Source organism: Olea europaea, chromosome 15 (assembly GCF_002742605.1).
Source record: "Olea europaea var. sylvestris chromosome 15, O_europaea_v1, whole genome shotgun sequence".
NCBI lineage: Eukaryota > Viridiplantae > Streptophyta > Magnoliopsida > Lamiales > Oleaceae > Olea > Olea europaea.
Genome location: NC_036251.1, coordinates 6,443,404 through 6,463,194, shown reverse-complemented (window position 1 = coordinate 6,463,194; position 19,791 = coordinate 6,443,404). Strand labels below are relative to the sequence as shown.

The 19,791-nt window shown below is 32.4% G+C and overlaps 2 protein-coding genes across 2 annotated transcripts; both read left to right on the top strand.

Annotated features, from left to right (window-relative positions):
* The first annotated feature begins 429 nt into the window (after positions 1-429).
* Positions 430-1,406, top strand: LOC111411154 (homeobox protein 4-like). Its single transcript, XM_023041712.1, has 2 exons — positions 430-466; positions 541-1,406. The coding sequence occupies exons 1-2, from the start codon at positions 430-432 to the stop codon at positions 1,404-1,406; spliced, it is 903 nt and encodes a 300-aa protein (XP_022897480.1).
* Positions 1,407-9,920: 8,514 nt separating this feature from the next.
* On the top strand, positions 9,921-19,042 carry LOC111409976. Its single transcript, XM_023040119.1, has 6 exons — positions 9,921-10,139; positions 10,703-10,936; positions 11,068-11,241; positions 17,272-17,378; positions 17,983-18,254; positions 18,329-19,042. Exons 1-6 carry the CDS (start codon positions 10,008-10,010, stop codon positions 18,898-18,900), a joined length of 1,491 nt encoding a protein of 496 aa, XP_022895887.1. The 5' UTR covers positions 9,921-10,007; the 3' UTR covers positions 18,901-19,042.
* Positions 19,043-19,791: the final 749 nt, after the last annotated feature.

The following is a 19,791-nucleotide window of genomic DNA, read 5'->3' as shown; positions in this document are numbered from 1 at the left end:
TTTTTTATATCCTTTTTCTTTTCTTCAATAAATTGGATAGCTCTTGTTTTTTTTTTTTGAAAATAATATGCGGAATATGCCCTACGAGAGTACTTTCTAATTCACTATCACAATCATACTGTAGATTGTACATGTGATAGTGAAGCCAACTCCCATTTTTAATGAGGTGTACTTGAGAAGTTAAATTATTATTCATGGTATTAATTCACTTGAATTGAATATGTAATGATACTTGTCACTCTTTGATCAGGAGACACTATCTTCAGTTTGCTCCCACAAGATAAACCCTACGAAATGCTTTTACGTAATGACGAACGACTATTTGCATTGAGCCACGAACCATTCCCGAGCCAAGAATCCATTTTCTTCGACCCTTCCAATATCCCTCTATCGGAATTTCTTTCTCAAATTTATCCCTTACCGGTAACCATGGCACCTCAAGTAATTCCTTCGCATTCAACATCAGGTATGAAATTAATTATGCAAAAAAAAAGTTGAAATTTCAATTGTGAATATTGAATATCTACTATTTTTTAACAGTTATGGATTTCCCTACTGCAAGGACAAACTATCAATTTGAGAATCAAAACAAGACAGTTTGGGGACAAGTTGCATCACCTATTAATTCGGTAACACAATCTTCCAATCTAGTTTTCACTTATCCTTCCTTGGATTATGTAGGAGATGCCGGGATATCCAACCCAAACACTCAATTTTTAAGGGATATTGAGAATCGCTTGCTAGATTATTCTCAAGTTGAGCCAGTATATTCATTGCTCGATCCATTGGATGCGACTTCTGACAATGGAATTACTCCATTAGACGTAAACTCTAATAATCAATTGATGCAGAATGTCACCGAAAATTCCATATCATATGGTTTCTTTCCACAATCTACAAATTGTATAGCTCGAGATTCTAACGAAAACCTTGTGATGCAACCAGAAGTAAACCCTAACAATCAAGTGATGCAGAATGGCACTAAAAATTCCATATCAGATGGTTTCTCTCCACAATCTACAAATTGGATTGCTCGAGATCCTAACGAAAACCTTGTGGTGCACCTGGAAGTAAACTCTAGTAATCAATTGATCCAGAATGGCACTGAAAATTCCATATCAAATGGTTTCTCTCCACAATCTACAAATTGGATGGCTCGAGATTCTAACGAGAACCTTGTGGTGCAATCGGAAGTAAACCCTAACAATCAAGTGATGCAGAATGGCACTAAAAACTCCATATCATATGGTTTCCCTCCACAATCAACAAAATGGATTGCTCGAGAATCTAAAGAAAACTTTGTGATGCACCTGGAAGTAAACTCTAGTAATCAATTGATGCAGAATGTCACAGCAAATTCCATAACGGATTGTTTCTTACCACAACCTATAAATTGGATAGCTTGAGATTCTAATTTATAACGAAAACCCTGTGGTGCAACAAGAAGTAAACATATGGTGGGATCCATTTGAATTGGCAGGTTCGAAGATTTGTTCTACTTGGAATTCTAATCCAAATATCTAGGAAATGAGCTTAATTAATATCTACTATTAGAAAGCTAGGAAACGTTTCTTTTCGAGTTCTTTTTCCCTTTGGGGCAAATCCTCAATTTGGGAAAGAATTTCCGTCTCCTCTGATGTTCATTTTTGTAAATTTCTTGAAGATTATATGTCCTAATTTGGTTGTTTGAATTGAAACATTTTCTAGTATTTTTGATAATTTGATTATTAGAATTGTGACATTTTTAATTTGAACTCAATTACATGCACAATGTATTATTTGGGAACATTTTCTAACATGAATAAACATGAACATCAATTCTTTATGTGTATTCACATAACCATCTAAAAGTTTGAGCTTTTTTCACCATTTTTGATATTGTTTGACAACAGTCAGAAGACAAAATAAAATACATTCTTGTTGGTGATTTCGAACAATCCTATACTACACAACGAAGCACTGAAAAACGAGAGAAAGAGGAATGCAAATTAAAGAGGTCTATTGGAGAAGGAGAATCAATTAACTCAATGTTTAGTAAATTGATGGTTTTGGCTCAAATTTGTGAGGAAATTTTTTTACAAATAAATAAAATTCTAGTAGTCTGAAAAATTGAAAAGCATCATTAAAGTTAGCAAAATGTAACCTATTATATATGTCACTGTTCGTATAAACTCAACATTTCAAGCTTAGCTCCAAAAGGATAATAACAGTTTTACTTGTCTTTAAATCAACATTTTACAAAGGTGATAAAATGAGTAACCTTTCATTAAAACTAAACATTTTCACCATTTTATGTCACTTTTGATTAGAATCAAAGGCTAACGTAATGTGTTACTTAAAGTTAACATCCACACTATCAAGTAATATTCAAAGCCCGTCATCTACCACCGCATTCACCACCTACAATCAATCATATGTAAAAATCAATCAACACTTTTGAGTACTTTCACATCTTATCCTTCATATACGAATTCTCTCTACAATTATTCTCGTTAAAGAGTGCTAATTCTCACACTGAAGAGGAAATGAGGGACTTAGCCCATTCTTCATTGCAAGTATTCAGATAACTTGCCAAAGGAAGAAAAAATCTTGTTGTTTGCCAGCTGCAAGTGAGCTTCCCCAGCTAAGGACAAATCCCGTCTTTAGGATTGATTGAAGGACCAATAAAAGGAGGTGTATTCAATATATAGAAAATTTTATAAACTTTCAAGGATTTAAAAAGTTTAGTAATATTCGATAGAAACATCTTAATATTCTAAAAAAGTATTGGTGTATTCAATATAGAATTTTAAAGAGTTTTTATAAGTCTTGGTATATTCAATTAACACTTTTTAGAAGCTTCTACAAGTCATGAGATATTCAAAATGTTAATAACTTTAATTTTTTAAAATTTTTTCTTTTTAAAGAAGTGTCAGGTTACTAATTTTTATATAGAAAGTACAAAAATAAAATCTCAAAATTTGGCTCTTATTCACCTCAAGACTTTGGAAAGACTTTCGCAAAAGAATTTATTTTAATATGTATTTTTTTCCTTTAAATATTTATCTTTCTTTTTCTCTTCTAAGAACCTCGGAGACGTGATTTAAAAATTATTATTTCTTTTCTATGATTATATTTGTTCTCGTTTTCCTTTTTATTGTTTCTCTTCATTTTCTATGAAAAAGAATAAATGGTAATTAAAAAAATTCTTAAATCATTTTTTAATCCAATTTTTTGTGTAAAAGATCAATTTTTATTATTTTATATAAAAAAGATTAGTTTGTAATTTAATTTTAAATATATTGATAGGTTACTTGTTTTATAATGTCTAATATATTGATAATACTTAACATTAGGCCTCTATTTTATTTTGTTAAAAATAAGACTTTTAGTAGATTTTTTTCTTTCTTTCTTTTTTTTTTTTTTTGAAAAAGTTGAGAAATTATGGTTGAAAATTTGATAAATGTTGAGAATTTCATGAAATATGTGATTGAAAATGAGTTTCAAAAAATAAGGAGCAAATAGGAGTGAGATATTTCTTTAGCTTCTTTTGTCAAAAAATAAAAAAATAAACATATATATGATATTTTGATTATATATTTATCTAATTAACGTTAATTATTTTTTATTACATGCGAACTTTCAATTATCCTAGATTCAAGTAACTTCTATTTTGACTGAAAGTTTTCAAAAGTTACATAAATTGTACAAAAGTATACAAGAGTTTTTAAAATCTACGAAAAGCTTTTATTAAATTCATACAAATCTCTAACACTTACAGATTTTTCGAAAATAAACTTAAGTTGAGATCGAATATCATGCTTACTTATAACGAGTCCCAATGAAGCCCAATTTTTCAATGCACTTTGTCCTTGGATACGCCTTCAGTTTCCCACGATCAGTAATTTCACTTTCGGCTTGAAAAGTGGACCTGTTTTCGTATAAGTGGGTTGGTATCATCAGTCAATTCAAGATAATATCTTTTTCAGTCAAGAAAGAAAGTTTCAAACATTCATTTAAATATAGATCATGGGGAAAAAAATGATATTGACGTTTTGGTAGAATTTATGAGATAATAAATAAAGTTATTTTTCAAATATATCAAAATAATAAAAGTTGATTTTTTTAATGATGGTTTAAGTGTTAAATTTCATGACTTCACCATAGCTATTTCCTTAACATCAATCATCAAATTTTATAACAATTGATTATGTTTAAACGATCGAATTCTTCCAACATATTAAATTTACCTCTTTCGAGTTCAAATTGGCTAAACGCATTAAATCTTTAAGAATCCATGTAATGATCGCATTAACTAGAAAATGTATTTCTATAATTTTATTCTAATTCCCGACTTTTACTATGTGGTCTAAATAAATAATTCGCATCTCTATGTAATTTTTGCTTATGAAATCAATAAATTAGTAGCCAATTAATCCAAGCATTAATACTAGAAGTAAAAATAATTTGAAATTTAAAACTTTTTAATTAAAATTAAAGCTCAAAACTAGATTACAATAATCTATCCTAACCAAACAATTAATTATCCATCATGGTAGAATAAAGATACGAGAAAGAATTAAAGTACATAACTGAATTTTTAAGGAAAAATGAAAAGAAAAAAAGGGAGAAAAAATGATGAAGATGAAGATCTTACATCAAGATTTCGTCGTCTTCTTATAATTTTGAAACCTTGGCTTTTTAATGGATTTCTTGATTTTTCCTTCTTTTTGACTTCAATAATATGTACATTGAATCCTTAAGGCTTTGTTTGAATATATGTGTCTATTGATATCCTACGAGCCTCCTTCTTAATTGTTGGACTGTGGTATGTACTTTTAGAATAAGTTCTAGGCAAAATCCTTGTTCAAATTGAATTCCATCAAAGAAGTTTAAGAAAAAAGAAATTAATCCCCTTTTCAATTGACCTTATTTTATCATGTGATTTTAGTAATTCATCTTCTAATATTTGCAATTAAGTCCTATCCATTCTAAAATCATTATAGTTGACCGAGGTAATTTTGGAAAGTTTACAATTTAGTTCCCAAACTTTCCAATTGTTGAATTTAATTCTCAAAATTTACGAGATTTATTATTATTATTATTATTCTTTTTAGAATGCTCCATTAATACTTTCAATTGATTTCTTGCAATTCGGTTAATTATAAATTGCTTCAAATCAATTGCAATTGAGCTTCAAATAGCTTCTTTTCACATATATTGTATTCAAGTTGCATGTGATTTTCCCATAATAACATAATTTACATAAATTAAATAGATATTTGCTCAATTTACACATAAATATATAAAACTAGAAGCCCGAATAAGTGCATAAATGCAATTATCAATTTTCACATCTAATTCCAAATAATAACAAACACAATTAAACAGTAATTTTTCTTAAGTAGTACATTAGGTTTAAAGATTTTATTCTTTTTCTTTTTCCTTTTTATTTTTTCCTTACAATTTGATCTCATACATTCAATCAAATTTAAGATTGAGATACATGCCACAAAATTACTATGGTTCAAATCTTTTTGGTGTTGTTTCACAACACGATATGGTATTGGACTATAGTTAGACAATAATAACATTAAAATTATAAATAAAAATTTAAGCCTCCATTTAAGAAAAAATTATAAATAATTTAATTAATAAATTAATATAGATGAGTGGTGGATGAGTGAATAATATTTGTAGGTTAATTTTCATTGTCCTAATAAGATTAAAGAGGCCCCACTAAGATTTCATGCATGTTTCTTCTCAAATTGGATACTTGCAAGGATATTATGATTACCTCAATGATGTCCAAGAGAGAAAAAAGTGGGAGTAAATGAATAGAAAATAGTATCTATGGGAATGGGATATCATATCAAGTGACTAGATTTCCTATTAGGATTTGTGATTGACTCAACTTTCATGGATAAAACTTTGGCCAATTTCCATTTTGATAATCATACTATGCAAATAAAGTTACAAGGCATCTTGGACCCTACAAAGATTACAAGCTTAGTTTCATATTAGATTCTATATTACGTGTCATTAATTATGAGTTAGTAAAAAAGGTTAACTAGAGATAATCCATCACCTAAATGATGAATGCGACAAATAAGTTGTGATTTAAGAATAATTGAGATAGAGTTCGTACATTGATATTAATTCTTTTCTTCATACCTTCTAAATTTGAACTTCAAATTTCGACAGCCAACAACCATTTACAAAAACATACACTTAAAGGGACGTTGGAGAATTTTCAATGATGATGCTCAGTGTAACGTCGTATGTTTTGGGTTAATTAAATTTAAAAATTTTGCAATAACATGGAAGGAGATTGATAATAGTCATATATAAATTGAGAACATCACTGTCATTACACAATGTTATGTCATCATAAAAGTATTGATTAGGCACACGCACACAATGTGTATGAGTATTTTTAAATTGTAAGCATGATTTTCAAATTGTAAAAAAGTGATCCGCATGGAAAGTGCACAAAGCTTGAGGGCAGCCAGCCATTATCCATATTTTCACATATGAAATATTCACGTGCTACAAATTATTATATTATATTGGATTTACCCTACCCCCACTCCCAACTTCGTAACCCCTACGTTATGACATCTTCTTTTCTTCACTTATATAATTTCTTATAAATTAGGAAAAAAATAATATCTTTACATTTTATGACTTTTTTTTTTAAAATTCTTTTAGGTATTTAAGAGCTGAGTTATCGAGTAATTAGCAATTTTCACAAAACGTGTGGAATTAAATCGCTACGTGAAACTGGAAAATTTTTCGAATCACAAAATTTAATTTTAAAAGGCTTAGAAAATTATATCAAACAATGGATAAACAAGCATTTATATTTCTATACTCAGTTCTATTCAATTTAATGTATTATTATATCATAAAAAGAGCAAACTCCGACACCAGTTTTTTGCAATGACATTACCAAAAACTACAGTTCAATGAAGCAAATTATAGTATGTATATATATGCTTTCCAAATTTAGGTGTCCTGATATTTTAATAAAATTAAATGAAACCTTTTAAAATTTAGGTATTTTTGGTAACTAATGGATTTATAAATAACTCATTAATAGAAGGATTTTAAAAGATTTGGAAGGATTTCAAGTTTAAAAATACACAGTTAAATCTTTTGAAATTTCACTATATTTGATGACATCCTTATGGAATTTGTGGAAATCAATTCAAATCCATGAAATTCATCGAGATTTATAATCTTTTAAAAAATTAATCAAAATCTTAGTTGAGGAAACCGCGGTAAAATACAGTATACAGTAGTCGGCGATAGAACTCATTTACCATGTTTATTCTTGAATATTATTATTTTATTTTAAGTAGGTCAATACTTCATTAACAATTTCGAATATTTTATCTAAACTAAATAATATTTAAACAAATTGCTTAAATGTTGCGTACATGGAGTTTAGTCAAATCAATCAGTGACCAATATGGAATAAGAAGTAATTAAGCAAGAGCAATATATATATATATATATATAGCGAAGAACCTTATCAGGGCTTGACATGCCGCGAATCCTTTTGAAAGAGAGGAGTGCCTTCAGGAACGCAGACATAAGTGGTGCATGGCTGTTGTCAACTCGTGCCACAAGTGTTTGGATCGGAAGATCAAATATCGTCAAATCTATTTTGAAAATATTTAAAGCTCGACTTGAAAGATACTTGAGCAACGTGTGGAAGAGGTTAAGAGAAATCCATAAAACAAGTTTGATTTTAAATTGAAAAATAAATTCAACTTTTTAAGTAATTTTTAAAACTTATTTGTAATCGATCTTGAATATTTTAATATTTAATTCAAAAGACATTACTAGGCGAAACATAAACTTGGGTCATTGGAATTTGATTTTCTATTGATGAACACGTTCATCAACGTACTTAGAACATTCTTTTGTTTTTTTTGTAATTTTTAGGAGTAATAATGCTACTCTTAAGGCATTGGATTTAATAACTCAAATGTTTGTGGTGGAATTAATATCATAAAGGGTTTAGCATCGTAATTGATTTTTAGATGAGATGATTAGAATTAAAATTTGATTCAACAAGATTAATGAAAATTGTGGACAAATTTTATCAACCAGTACATAGATGATCTACTTCTATTGGTAATCAGAGACGACATAGAGAAGTCAATGTTGAGATGACGTTTGCGTCAAAAAAAATCCAATAGTAATATGGATTCATAAATTTTTTTTAAATCTATTCAGTAATTTAATTTAAAATGGTGACAAAAGAAATTAGAATAAACAAATAATCAAAATGCTGAAATTAAATCAAATAAAAGAATTTATAAATGTGAAAATAAATAATTTTGGAGGTGTTGGGTAGGTTTGGGTTTAAAAAATTAATCCAATACCACCATTAATTTATGGATTTTTATAGATGTAAAAAGAATAATTCCCCTTCTATAGGGGAATTGCTCATAGTACAGAGGTCATACAGGTGCTACGCTGCTGCTTTTTTCTTTGTTTTTATCATCCGTTAATGTTTTACTATTAAGTGTGCATCTGTAGAAAATCTATCAAATTTTTTCTGTACATATAGCATCACTCATGTAAAAAAGCTATAAACGTACAGTAGAGTCTCTCAAGAATCTAAAAAACTGACATATCTTTTTTTCTCCTTGTATTTTTTTATTTAAATTGAGGAGTTTGACCTTAGAAATTAAATTCTATAATAGAAGAAATATGAATATTTACCTAAAAAGCAAAAGACCAAAAACATGTAAGTTCACACAATGAACTAATTCAAAAGGGACGTAACAGATGCACATAGATTCTCAAATTAACTAATAAAAATGTACGCAATATAATGTGGTTAGTCTTCCTATTTTGTTTCGTTCATTTCAACATATTAAACATTTTAAAAAAAATAAATATTAATTAAGTAGGAATCGTAAGTGTTAAGAGATTTACGTGAAATTACTTATAAATTTGCAAATATGTGTTTTTAAAAATGCTCAAGTTTTTAATTCCTAACGTTCTGCTTAAGTTGCTTTTCGAACTCGCCATTCTTAGATTTATTTATCCATTGTCATTAGTTTACAAAGAAACATCTAATTTACAAAGAAACATTGCCTTCGGGGTATAATTTAGTGGTGCAAAGGACAGGAATGAGGTAGTCTCAGCCTTGCTGACAATCGCAGTGTGAGTGTTCGATTCATGATATATGGAAGTAGACCCTTTGTGGGCACCAGTGTACAGACAAATTCTTGTTCCCTGGCCTGTTGGGACACATTCCACGATTTATCTCTCTCACGATAATTCAGGGGCGGGGTGGTGAAAGCTCTCGAGGTTGGGGTTCAACCTCTTTGCAAAGAAACATTTAATTAATAAAGTTTCCTCAATCTAAAAACAGAAAATCAGCATAATTATATATAAATATTGAAAAAAGTTGTACAAAGTAAGTGCACTAATGATCTTTTACTCGTTTTTCCACATATATATCTTCAACTTATTTAATTTAAGAATAAAGATAACTTGACTCGATAATTTTATTTAAGAATTTTAATTAAGTATGCCACGCTGTGTATTGATTAAAATATAGCTTCACGAGGCTAAATTACATATATAAAATGCTAGTATCATTAGAATGAATTAAAATTCTTAAAAAAAAAAAAACAAAACAAAACAAAACAAAAGCACTCTTTAAAAAAAAAATCTAGGCGCACCGTAAAAAAAATAAAATAAAAAAATAATAATAATAAATATTTTTTTTAGTATTTAAGAATTTAAGGAAAACAAATTAGTCAGTTTTTTAAAGTCAAAGGGAGTCCTTTGATGCGACCGCCTTTATATGATTGGTCTTTTGTCAAAAAGAAAAAACTGCTTATTTTTCTCTCTGCTTTTTTCTTTCTCACCCCGCGTCTGACGGATCCTTATATATATATATAGTGTTTCAATGTATTCAATCATTTGCATCTCTCTTCTTTTTCAATGATAATTTCTCTTTATCGAGGACAAAGAACAGTGTGTAACATAATCTGGTGATGGAGGATGAAGGTTTTTCTACGTCTGAAGATTTTGAGAAGACTCCCTATTTTGAGCCTGAAGATCAGATTTATGAAAGTGATGGTTCTGAGCAATCTGGCTCCAAGTTGTTGCCTGAATTCGATATGCAGGTTCTTTTAAGTGTTTTTGTACCTTTCGAAGTCTTGTTCTAGTATAGATCTATCTATGTAATGTAACTATAGATGCAGCCTGCATGGCTGCTTAATTGATTTTGCATGTTATTTTGAAACTCGATAAGTTTTCAGGATTGATATTCTACCCATAGTGGGCAGGAGATCCCTGCCCACCGCACAACTTGCCATCTCATCGGTATTTTAAACTCCACCGTTAACAAGATATCTCCTGCCCACTATGAGCAGAAGATCAATCTAAGTTTTTGTGTGGCAGGCTGGATCTTCTTCTGTTTTTTATCTTGACGGATCAGTTGTGAATTTTTGTGAAAAACTATGATTGCATGTAATTTTTTTGTTTTAATAAAGATCTTCACTTTGATGTGTCCAAAAGGAATTATATTTAGGTTTAAATCTGTAATTTCATGAAGTTTCCATTTGTTTCAGCAATTATAGAGCATTTGAGTTATGCAAATCATGCATGAGTATTATTAATAATGCTTCTGCGTGTGCATATATTTTTCTTGTATCTGTTAAAATAATTCTTTTGTTAATGGGTTTAGGAGCAAGGAATTATGGATTCTTCTGAAAATTCAAGCCCTTTAGGCTTGACACTGCGAAAAACGCCATCTTTTGTTGATCTAGTGCACAAGACACTCGCGAAAGGAAAGGAAAAAGTTCGTTCAATGGAGATGAATCTTGAATTAAAAAGCAAGAGTTCTCAAACCAAAAGGAATAGCGAGAAAGTTAAGGCTTCAAATTTCCCTGCGAAATTGCTTCGAATTGGAACATGGCAGGTGTTTCTTTTTTTTCTTCAATTACTTTTTGAAAGATTTTCTTGATATGAAATTCTTAGATGATGCTTTATGAATGGATTTTTTTTTTTTTTTTGAAAAAATATTAATAGTACAAAGTTGTTATGTGATAGAGGATGAATACATATGAAGGGGATCTGGTTGCGAAGATATACTACGCGAAACGAAAAATTGTATGGGAGATTCTACAAAGACCGTTGAAGTGTAAGATCGAAACACAGTGGTCTGATATTATTGGGATTCGGGCAATTATGCCTCCTAACAGAGAAGGAACTTTGGAAATTGAGGTTAAATCTTTTTGCCTTATGTCAATAGTTAATGAATATAATGCAATGTCCAATTATTGTTCATTATAAAGTTTTTTTGGAATTATGGTAGGGAAGAGTTTGAAAAAGAATAATGGCAACTCAATTTCATTGATACTATGAAGCAAATTATAAACCAAATACATTTAAAATACTTTAACAAGCTAAAATACAATGACTTCACCTTCAACTAAACTACAATACTTTAAGAAGACAACTACATAAGAACTAGTATACAAAAGATGTATACACTTAGAAGATTAGAAGATAGATACAAGAGGTATGGATGACAATGGGCTGCTCGACTTAGCCCTTAGATGCTTGAGCTCGGCTCAGCCTTAGCTTATGTCCTCAAATAAGGATAGACTCATTCTTTGGCTTGTATGGACATGAGTCGAGCCCGAGCAAGCTGACGGCTTAAGACAAGCCAACTCATGGGCCTCAAGATTCGAGTTCATTTGGCTCATGAAAAAACTCAAGCCCGACCCATTGCTTATCTCAATACTAGCTCAAGCGGTCCATAAACCTAGTTGTCTTGGCCTTGAGACATCTAAGGTTGGTTTGTTCCAAAGGACAAGTCGAGCTAGCACGTCCGCAAATAAGGCTTAGCTCGTCCTTTGGCTTATGTAGACACGAGCCGAGACTTAGTCGGCCCACAACCTCAAGACAAGTCAGCTCATGGGCCTTAAGAGTAGAGCTCAGTCAGCCCATGAAAATTATTGAGCCCGATTCGATTCATGGCTCATCTCTACACGAGCTCAAGTGGCCCATAGGACTAGGAATGAGTCAATCCTATGAATAGCTTAATAACAATCTTGAGATGGTGGAGCCGTTAGCAATACCAATCTCGTACCAACATAGTTGGAGTAATAGTGCTTTGGTTAGGCCATCTACACTATCATGAATGAGGTGGAAATCAATTTCAATGTTTCATTCAAAAGTCAAGCACCAAGTTTTAGCAAAGAGATGTAATGCCTATATTGTCACAGTAGGTGTGATGCCTAGAAAAGATTTTATCATTAGGAAGGTGGTGCTTGCAACAGTTCCATGTTCAGCTTTAGTGAAGGAGCGAACAACTGAGCGTTTCTTGCGACAGCCCTAAGCTATGGGATTATGAATAATGAATACTACATGGGCCATAGTGGAGGTATGATCGTATATAAAGGGCATGGTAAGTTAGAGGAGAACCACGTGGATAGGGGCGGAGCTAGGATCGATCTACAAGTTGGGCTAATACCTAACAAGTTTGGCTAACATGTAAAAAAAATATAAATTTACACATAAAAAAAAATTTTTTTTTTTGCCCTAAAAATATTAAGTGGGCTTCAGAGGGGACTGGGCTACAACCCAGCCCAGTCCCCCCTTAGATCCGCCCCTGCAAGTGGAGGAAAATGTTATAATGAGAAGTGGCACAAAGATATCACACTAAGCATTTAACTATGGCCCAACATTTGATTGTTGAACAATGCATAAACTGAGACAATTTGTCAACGGTGAAGATGATGTCTGACCGAGTCAATAAGAGCTCTTGAGTTTGCCAACCACTAGTCAAAAGTCAATGGAGTAATGCTATTTAACTCCATTAGGGTTGCAACCCTAGTCTAGAAGCGCTAATGTGGCATTAAATGATTACTGAAATTAAATATGAGTCATTCAATTTTACTATTTTATCATTTAACGCTTTCCAAACTAGGGATGTAATCCCAGTGGAGTTATATAGCATTATTCAATTCAATGGCATACTCATCATTGAAGCGCATAGAGGAAGATGGGGACATAAGTTTTTGAACTGATCGAGAACCATACATATTTGTGTGATGGAGTAAATAATGAATATACTGGCATTGAGAGAGAAATAGGTCGAAGGGGTAACATCCACATTAAAAGAAGAGAGTACCAGGATGTTTTTGTTGGGTTTTGGTACCCAATAAATTCAGGACGATGATGTTAAATAGTTTCGGATTATATTTTATAAGTCTAGATCGATGAATGAAATAATTATCAATACAATAAATTTATATGCTCAAACCGAAAGCAACGTGGGCCACTAGTAGCAACTTAATTTTGTTAATGTTGCCTTGACCCAAATTCACTTATAGGATGGCTTTCTTGTGTCGTGGCCCATTTTCTTTGTGTTGTCCCATTTGTTGGATATTAGTCCAAGTCATGGTAACCTAAACTAACCTATATATACCAACTTTCTTCTCATTGTAACTGTCTGTTTTGTCCCTTTGTTGAGAAGAAAATCGAGGCTGCTCATTCTTCATCCTCTTCGTGCCTCTGCCTTCTATTATCTTCTCTTTGCCTTTGTAGTTTGCAAATCACAACCATATTCTTGTCCCTTTGTGGGTGAGTAAGAAAGAAAGCAACCATAAGCGAATCTAAGTTGCGGGTTTGGAGTTTTGGTTGATATTGATTGATGAGTTGAAATTGAACCCGGAATCCATCAATTGAAGATTAATTCCGCTATAGTTTTTGAGTAAATTGATAGCCAAGTTAGGAAAAACTCATTGATGAATAAATAAGTGTATAATTAACGATAATAATAATTATGTTACCAACTTAAATAAGAGTATATAGAGGTTAACCAACCTGATTAAATAATTAGAACAATGCCAGAGCGAGAAGCTTCGTCCAAATAATTAATGAGCGTCTGGCCAAGAATTCATCCATTGAAGAAGGAAGGCACGGTGTTCTGTTGGGAATTTACTTATACATGCACAGCGGAATTTAAAATAATTTTCGATTCTCACCAAGAATCGCCTTTGTGTTTCGATAGAAATTGTGATAAGGATTGTACTTTTGAAAAATTTTGCAATCCTTTTGCTTTTCTATTAGTTCCATCAACCTTGATTCGCCACCACAACTATCCAATTGTCTAGCCTCCAATGGTGATCCACACAGAGAATAAGATTGCAGCTTCTAGGGTTTTCTCTTGTGCCAGCAAGAATAATGAAAACCATATGGACCTCAAACCCTAGCCATATATTTATATAAACCCAAATGGGCTTGGCCCGGTCCGGTCCAATATTTAATTAATCCAATTAATTAAATCCGGCCCGTGAATTAATTAATCCAATTAATTAATTTCGATATATAAATAACAAATCCAATTAATTAATTTATCCAACGATTGTTAAATTAACCAATTGGTAATTTGCAATCTTCCAATTCTCTTTTGTGTGCGACCCATTAGGTTCTCCACCACGATGCCTAACGACGTGAAATATTATTTTGATCTAATCAAAATAGATAAATTAAAATATTCTTTTAATTTATCGTCAATTCACACTCACCGTCCCTGATTGATATCTAGCAATGTATCAGGGCAATACATGTGACGGGAAATGCCACGTGGTATGATAAAATCAAATTCGTTCGTTTATCGTGAAATTATAATCCCTTCGTCAATATGATCCGATCAATTACGAAATATGGAATTGTGTCAATCTCGATCATCGATCATATCTTTCACTCCACTATTAAGTCAATATAAGTCGAAAACTCCTTTTCGACTTATGAGTATACCTTGGCCAAGGATTTCATCATCGACTTAATTGAATGAAACGCAGATCATAATCTCCTACTATCTAAGAGTGACGAATCCTTTATTGATCAATCACAACCTTCATACGATTCTTGACGTACCTAAACGATGTCGTATTAGCAGCCCTTTTTAGAGCAACATCCAACACCGTCAAAGTATGACTGTCCTCATATAAGGTACCATAACGATCTCAAATCAAATGACCAATTTCACTACCGAACGTTAGAGATTAACCACTGACACTCAGATAGTTATCCATGTGGATTCTCTCGACAGGTCTCCAATATTTTGTTCTATAACAAAACATCAACGTGTTCATTTAAGTGTCACCACACTTTAACTTGTGAGATTAGCTACTTACTTCACAAGTAAGAAATGTCACATGTGATGGTCTATCCGTAATAACGATATCCGTATCTCGTTAGTACTTACAACCACGGATGATTTAAGATTCAATCAGATGTAATTTGTATCTCACAATCACAACTCCTTGTGATTAACAAATTACAAATATTTGAATTTACGGACTCTATTATTTATTTAATTGTCTATTAATTAAATAATAGATCTGCCATTTAATTGCATTAATTATATATAAAAGTATTTATGTCCAAAGTTGATTGGACCTAGGGCATAATACTTACATGTTCATGGTACGAGAAGCCTGCTTGAGACCATAGATAGCCTTGAGAACAAGTCAAACATAGGTCGGAAGAGACTCATCAGTGTAGCCGAGAGGTTGAGCTATATACGTATAAGAGTAGAACGCTGGTAAAGGACCTTTTGCAACAAGGCGAAATTTGAAACTACTGATGGTACCAACAAGATTTCGTTTTTTCTAAAATGCCCATTTAAACTTACTACATTTTGAGACAAAGTAGGGAAAACAATGTAAACACGCTCCATTACAAATTAATGCATCAAACTCAGCTAACATTGTATGGTGCCATAAAAGATTTAAGAGAGAAGCGTGTTCATATCAAGCTGAGAAATAAGAGTGGAGATTGGACAGGTTTGTGGATATTAGCATTGAAAGGAGTGAGCATTTGTAAGTGTTTCGGGCAGGGGAACAGAGGTTTCCACTACAGAAGTTTCCAGGTATATCAGAAGTCTTCAAATTACTTCTCAGGATAGGCTAAATTTGATTGCTCCTATATTTACATTGGAGGTTTACATGTGAGCGATTCATGTGGAGAGACATATGAGGTGTGAGAGTTCAACTCTGGTGGGATTAATAATATCAGTACCCAGCAGCTACACCCCTTTACTGCTGGTAATGCACCACCAGCACATGTCATCCGTTCGGTAGGTGCCTCAGCGACAATGCAACCCGCAGCACTGCCTCAGGCTGGTTATAGACCACCGATCTTGACCCTTTTGGATGACACCGTTCATGAGAGGTAGGAAAAATCAATATTTGTTAGTTTTTTTGGGCACAGGTTAGAAACCACTTAAAATCAGTGTAGTGCAATTTTGTGTCTTTTGAACCCAAAAATTGGTGGGTTTTTCTTAAATTCTCTTCAATTTTATTATTTATAAAAATCGCTATTAAAAATCACGCAAAATCATGGTACTTTATAAAACGCCCATATCCATAGCCCAAAACTCCCAAGCAGGCCCTAAATGTGGAAAGTTTGGCCACCACCAACCAGACTGTTCTAAGCGACAGGGTTATTTTATGAATTGGCAGAGAATGAGGATTATAACAGGACTCTATTGTTTGACGATGTTTTGGCCTTTTGGCCAATTACTGGTTTCCGGAATCTAAGAATGTTATAATGGTCATTCCATGGACCTACCTAAAAATGCTAGTGATGCTCTACTTCCTATTGATGCCTTGAGAAAGGATACAAAATATTTGGAACCATAGAGTTATGGCATTCAGGTTGGAAGCAACAGATTAAAGGGATTTGGTTTTGGTTTTGTGAAGAGGCAAGTTTTGTGACAGCCATATCAGTACATCTTTTGTTGATAGGTTTGTTGACATTTTCGTGTAGACTCAGCGAGTAACTCCCACCATTTCGAGATATGGCTGACTCTATATGCTTGATTGGGGACAAATCTTCTCTTGCCCAGGCGGATGATGTAGCTAGAAATAACAGGAACTTGATTCGAATCTTGAAATCTGTATGTTCCTCTAACATTTTAATTAGATTGAATTATTCGTTTAAGTTAAATGGATTCTACCATGTTGTAATTTGGAAAGAGTTTGAGGAAAAATAATGGCTACTCAATTCATTCAATACAATATTGAAGAATATATACAGAATGTAATGGAGACACTTTGAGACAAGCTAAAATACAATGTCTCTACTTTCAACTAAACTGCTAAACTTAAGAAGATAAGGCTTGCTAGTGTTCTCTAAATGTGATAATACAAAAGATGTACGCTTAGTCGATAACGACAAGCGGTGGAGTTGTGTTTCATCTCTAACACACAGCTTAAAACATTAAATGTGGTGCAGTTGGATCAACCTCCATTGTTCTACCGTGAAACCAATCCCCAACCGCGAAAGCATACCCTTTGGCAACAGTCGTCTGATTTTACTGGAGGTCAAGCTTCAATTTGGAGGTATTCATCATTCAATCCTTACGTATTCTTTCATAAAGCATAGTGTTATGTAGTATAACATCAGCATAGGTGACTAAATGAGATGTCATCTTAAATTAAACTCATGTCCCTACTTTTAAAATGGTCTATCAATTAATAACACTTCAGTGCCATCTTTATTCTTTTATAAATATACTTCAGAATTTTGTCGCCATCATGTGATAAATATTCTTTTCATTATTAGTTTACAGAAATAACAAAATTTACATTTTGTTTGTCAAAGTTGCTGGTTATAATTTCTATATTCACTACTCTTTATAGTATTAAATGTGTTAACAAAGTTCTTGTCTTTTTAAATTTTGGTAAAAAATGGGAAAAATAAAAAATAAAATATGCCCTATGGGTGTAATTGATAGTTTACAGTCACTAACATTGCAGATTGTATAAATATCGTACACAAGTTATCGGAACTTCGATGAGAACTTGATCATCTATCATGTACATCTTGTACTGAAGTCGACTCACATGTTTGATAAGTTGGACCGCAGACACTCTTACGAAAGAAGCTATACTTTTCAACCGAGTTGAGTTCAACACTGAATAATAATTGTCACTCTTTGGGCAGGAGACACTATGTTCAATTTGCACCGGGAATCCTCGACAAACATTTCCACATGCTTTTGCAGTGTGATGAACGAATGTTCGCATTGAGCCATCAACCCTTTCCACGCCAAGAATCTCCTTTCTTCGACTTAAATATTTTTGGATGTTCGGAATCCACCTTCAACATCTATGGACATGGATCTAGATTTCTCCCCGGGATGCAATATCCATATCAAGCTTATCCCACAACAATAAGAACGACGCCTCTTGTACATCCTCTAAATTCAACATCAGGTATGAGATTAATTTTGTAAACAATGATGACATTTTTATTTTTAATTTTGAACACCTCTATTATTTTGTTGCAGTTAAGGATTTCCATAGAACAATGTCAAACTATCAATTTTTGCCTCAAAACCAGACTAGTTGGGGGCAAGGAGGAAGTTTTCCTACAGCAGAAAATATTCAAGTTGCAGCACCTATTAATTCAGTAACACAATTTGCCAATCCGTTTTTCGCTCATCATTCACCGAATTATGTAGGAGATTCCGGGATATCTAATCCAAATGCACGAGTTTTAAACGATATTGAGAATCACCTGCTTGGAGATTCTCAAGTTGTATGTTGTGATGAGACGAGCCTCAGTTCAAAAGTCAAGTCAATGCATTGGCTGCTCGATCCACTGGAGGTGAATTCTAACAATGTATTTGCTCCGATAGACGCGAATCCATATACTCAAGTGATGCAGAGCGGCATTGAGAATACTATATCAGATGGTTTCAATCCACAGTGTATAAGTTGGATATCTCAATATTCTAATGAAAATGTCATGATGCAGCCGGGAGTAAATAACTCAGTTTATCCATTCGTGTTGGCAGGTTCGACCAATGGAAAATTTTCTTCTTCGAATTCTAATCCAGACATCAAGAAATGGACTTAACATCTACGTAAGGATTAGGAAATTTAAATCTTTCGTTTTAGGAGTTTTAGAATTGTGTTTCCTTTGAAATATATATCTGGTAATGCTTTGTAAATTTCTTGAAATAGTGGACTTTAACTATGACAGCAGTTTAAGTTACCAATTTACAATTTGAAAGAAGGAAAAAGTTACGCTTCTTTGATTTTTATTTACCTGCAGTATTGGCATTATTGGAATTGAAACTTGAAAGATTAACCAGATAATTAAATAGTTTACAATCAATAAAATCAATAAATATGCATATCAGTGATCCAAACACATTTATGCAGCCTGACTACAAATTCCAAGGATTGTATCATTGTGTTTATTACGTTCATGAAATATGAGATTCTTAATAAATTATTGTGGTTGACTATCAAAATACACAACTATATCATCATTTAAACACACAGTTCTTTCAACAAGTCTTAAGCCACAAAGATTCTTTAATTGCTTCATTAGTGGAATGTGTTTAGATTCGATTGTGAATAGTACAACTATATATTGAAGTTGAGATTATGTATTGAATAGTGCAATTATATACTGAAGTTGAGTTGAGACTTTCAATTATTTCAAGAATTACAAAGTAAAACATAAGAAGAAATAGACTTCCTATTATTTCTATCCCTGCATGGTTCGCATCTATGTTAAGAGAAGGAAAGCCGAAGATATGAAATCGAGTTTATCCTCTTTACAAAATAAATAAATAAATAATGGTTTTAACGGCCCATTAGCTATAAGCGTGCCTGAACCTGCTTTCAAGTCTTGGCTTCGAGACTTCGACTACCCTAAAATCCTCGACCAGTGGATCTTCGACCTCCTTCGCCTTTTCGTCGTCGCCACCACCATACAGAGTTTTCTACTAGAGTTTTC

Excerpts from the sequence above, each read along its gene's own strand:
- LOC111411154 (XM_023041712.1), top strand. The coding sequence starts at position 430 with ATGGCACCTCAAGTAATTCCTTCGCATTCAACATCAG. Across the intron at positions 467-540 it reads TCCTTCGCATTCAACATCAG|TTATGGATTTCCCTACTGCA; the intron begins GTATGAAATTAA and ends ATTTTTTAACAG.
- LOC111409976 (XM_023040119.1), top strand. The coding sequence starts at position 10,008 with ATGGAGGATGAAGGTTTTTCTACGTCTGAAGATTTTGAGAAGACTCCC. Across the intron at positions 10,937-11,067 it reads TTCGAATTGGAACATGGCAG|AGGATGAATACATATGAAGG; the intron begins GTGTTTCTTTTT and ends GTTATGTGATAG. Across the intron at positions 18,255-18,328 it reads TCCTCTAAATTCAACATCAG|TTAAGGATTTCCATAGAACA; the intron begins GTATGAGATTAA and ends ATTTTGTTGCAG.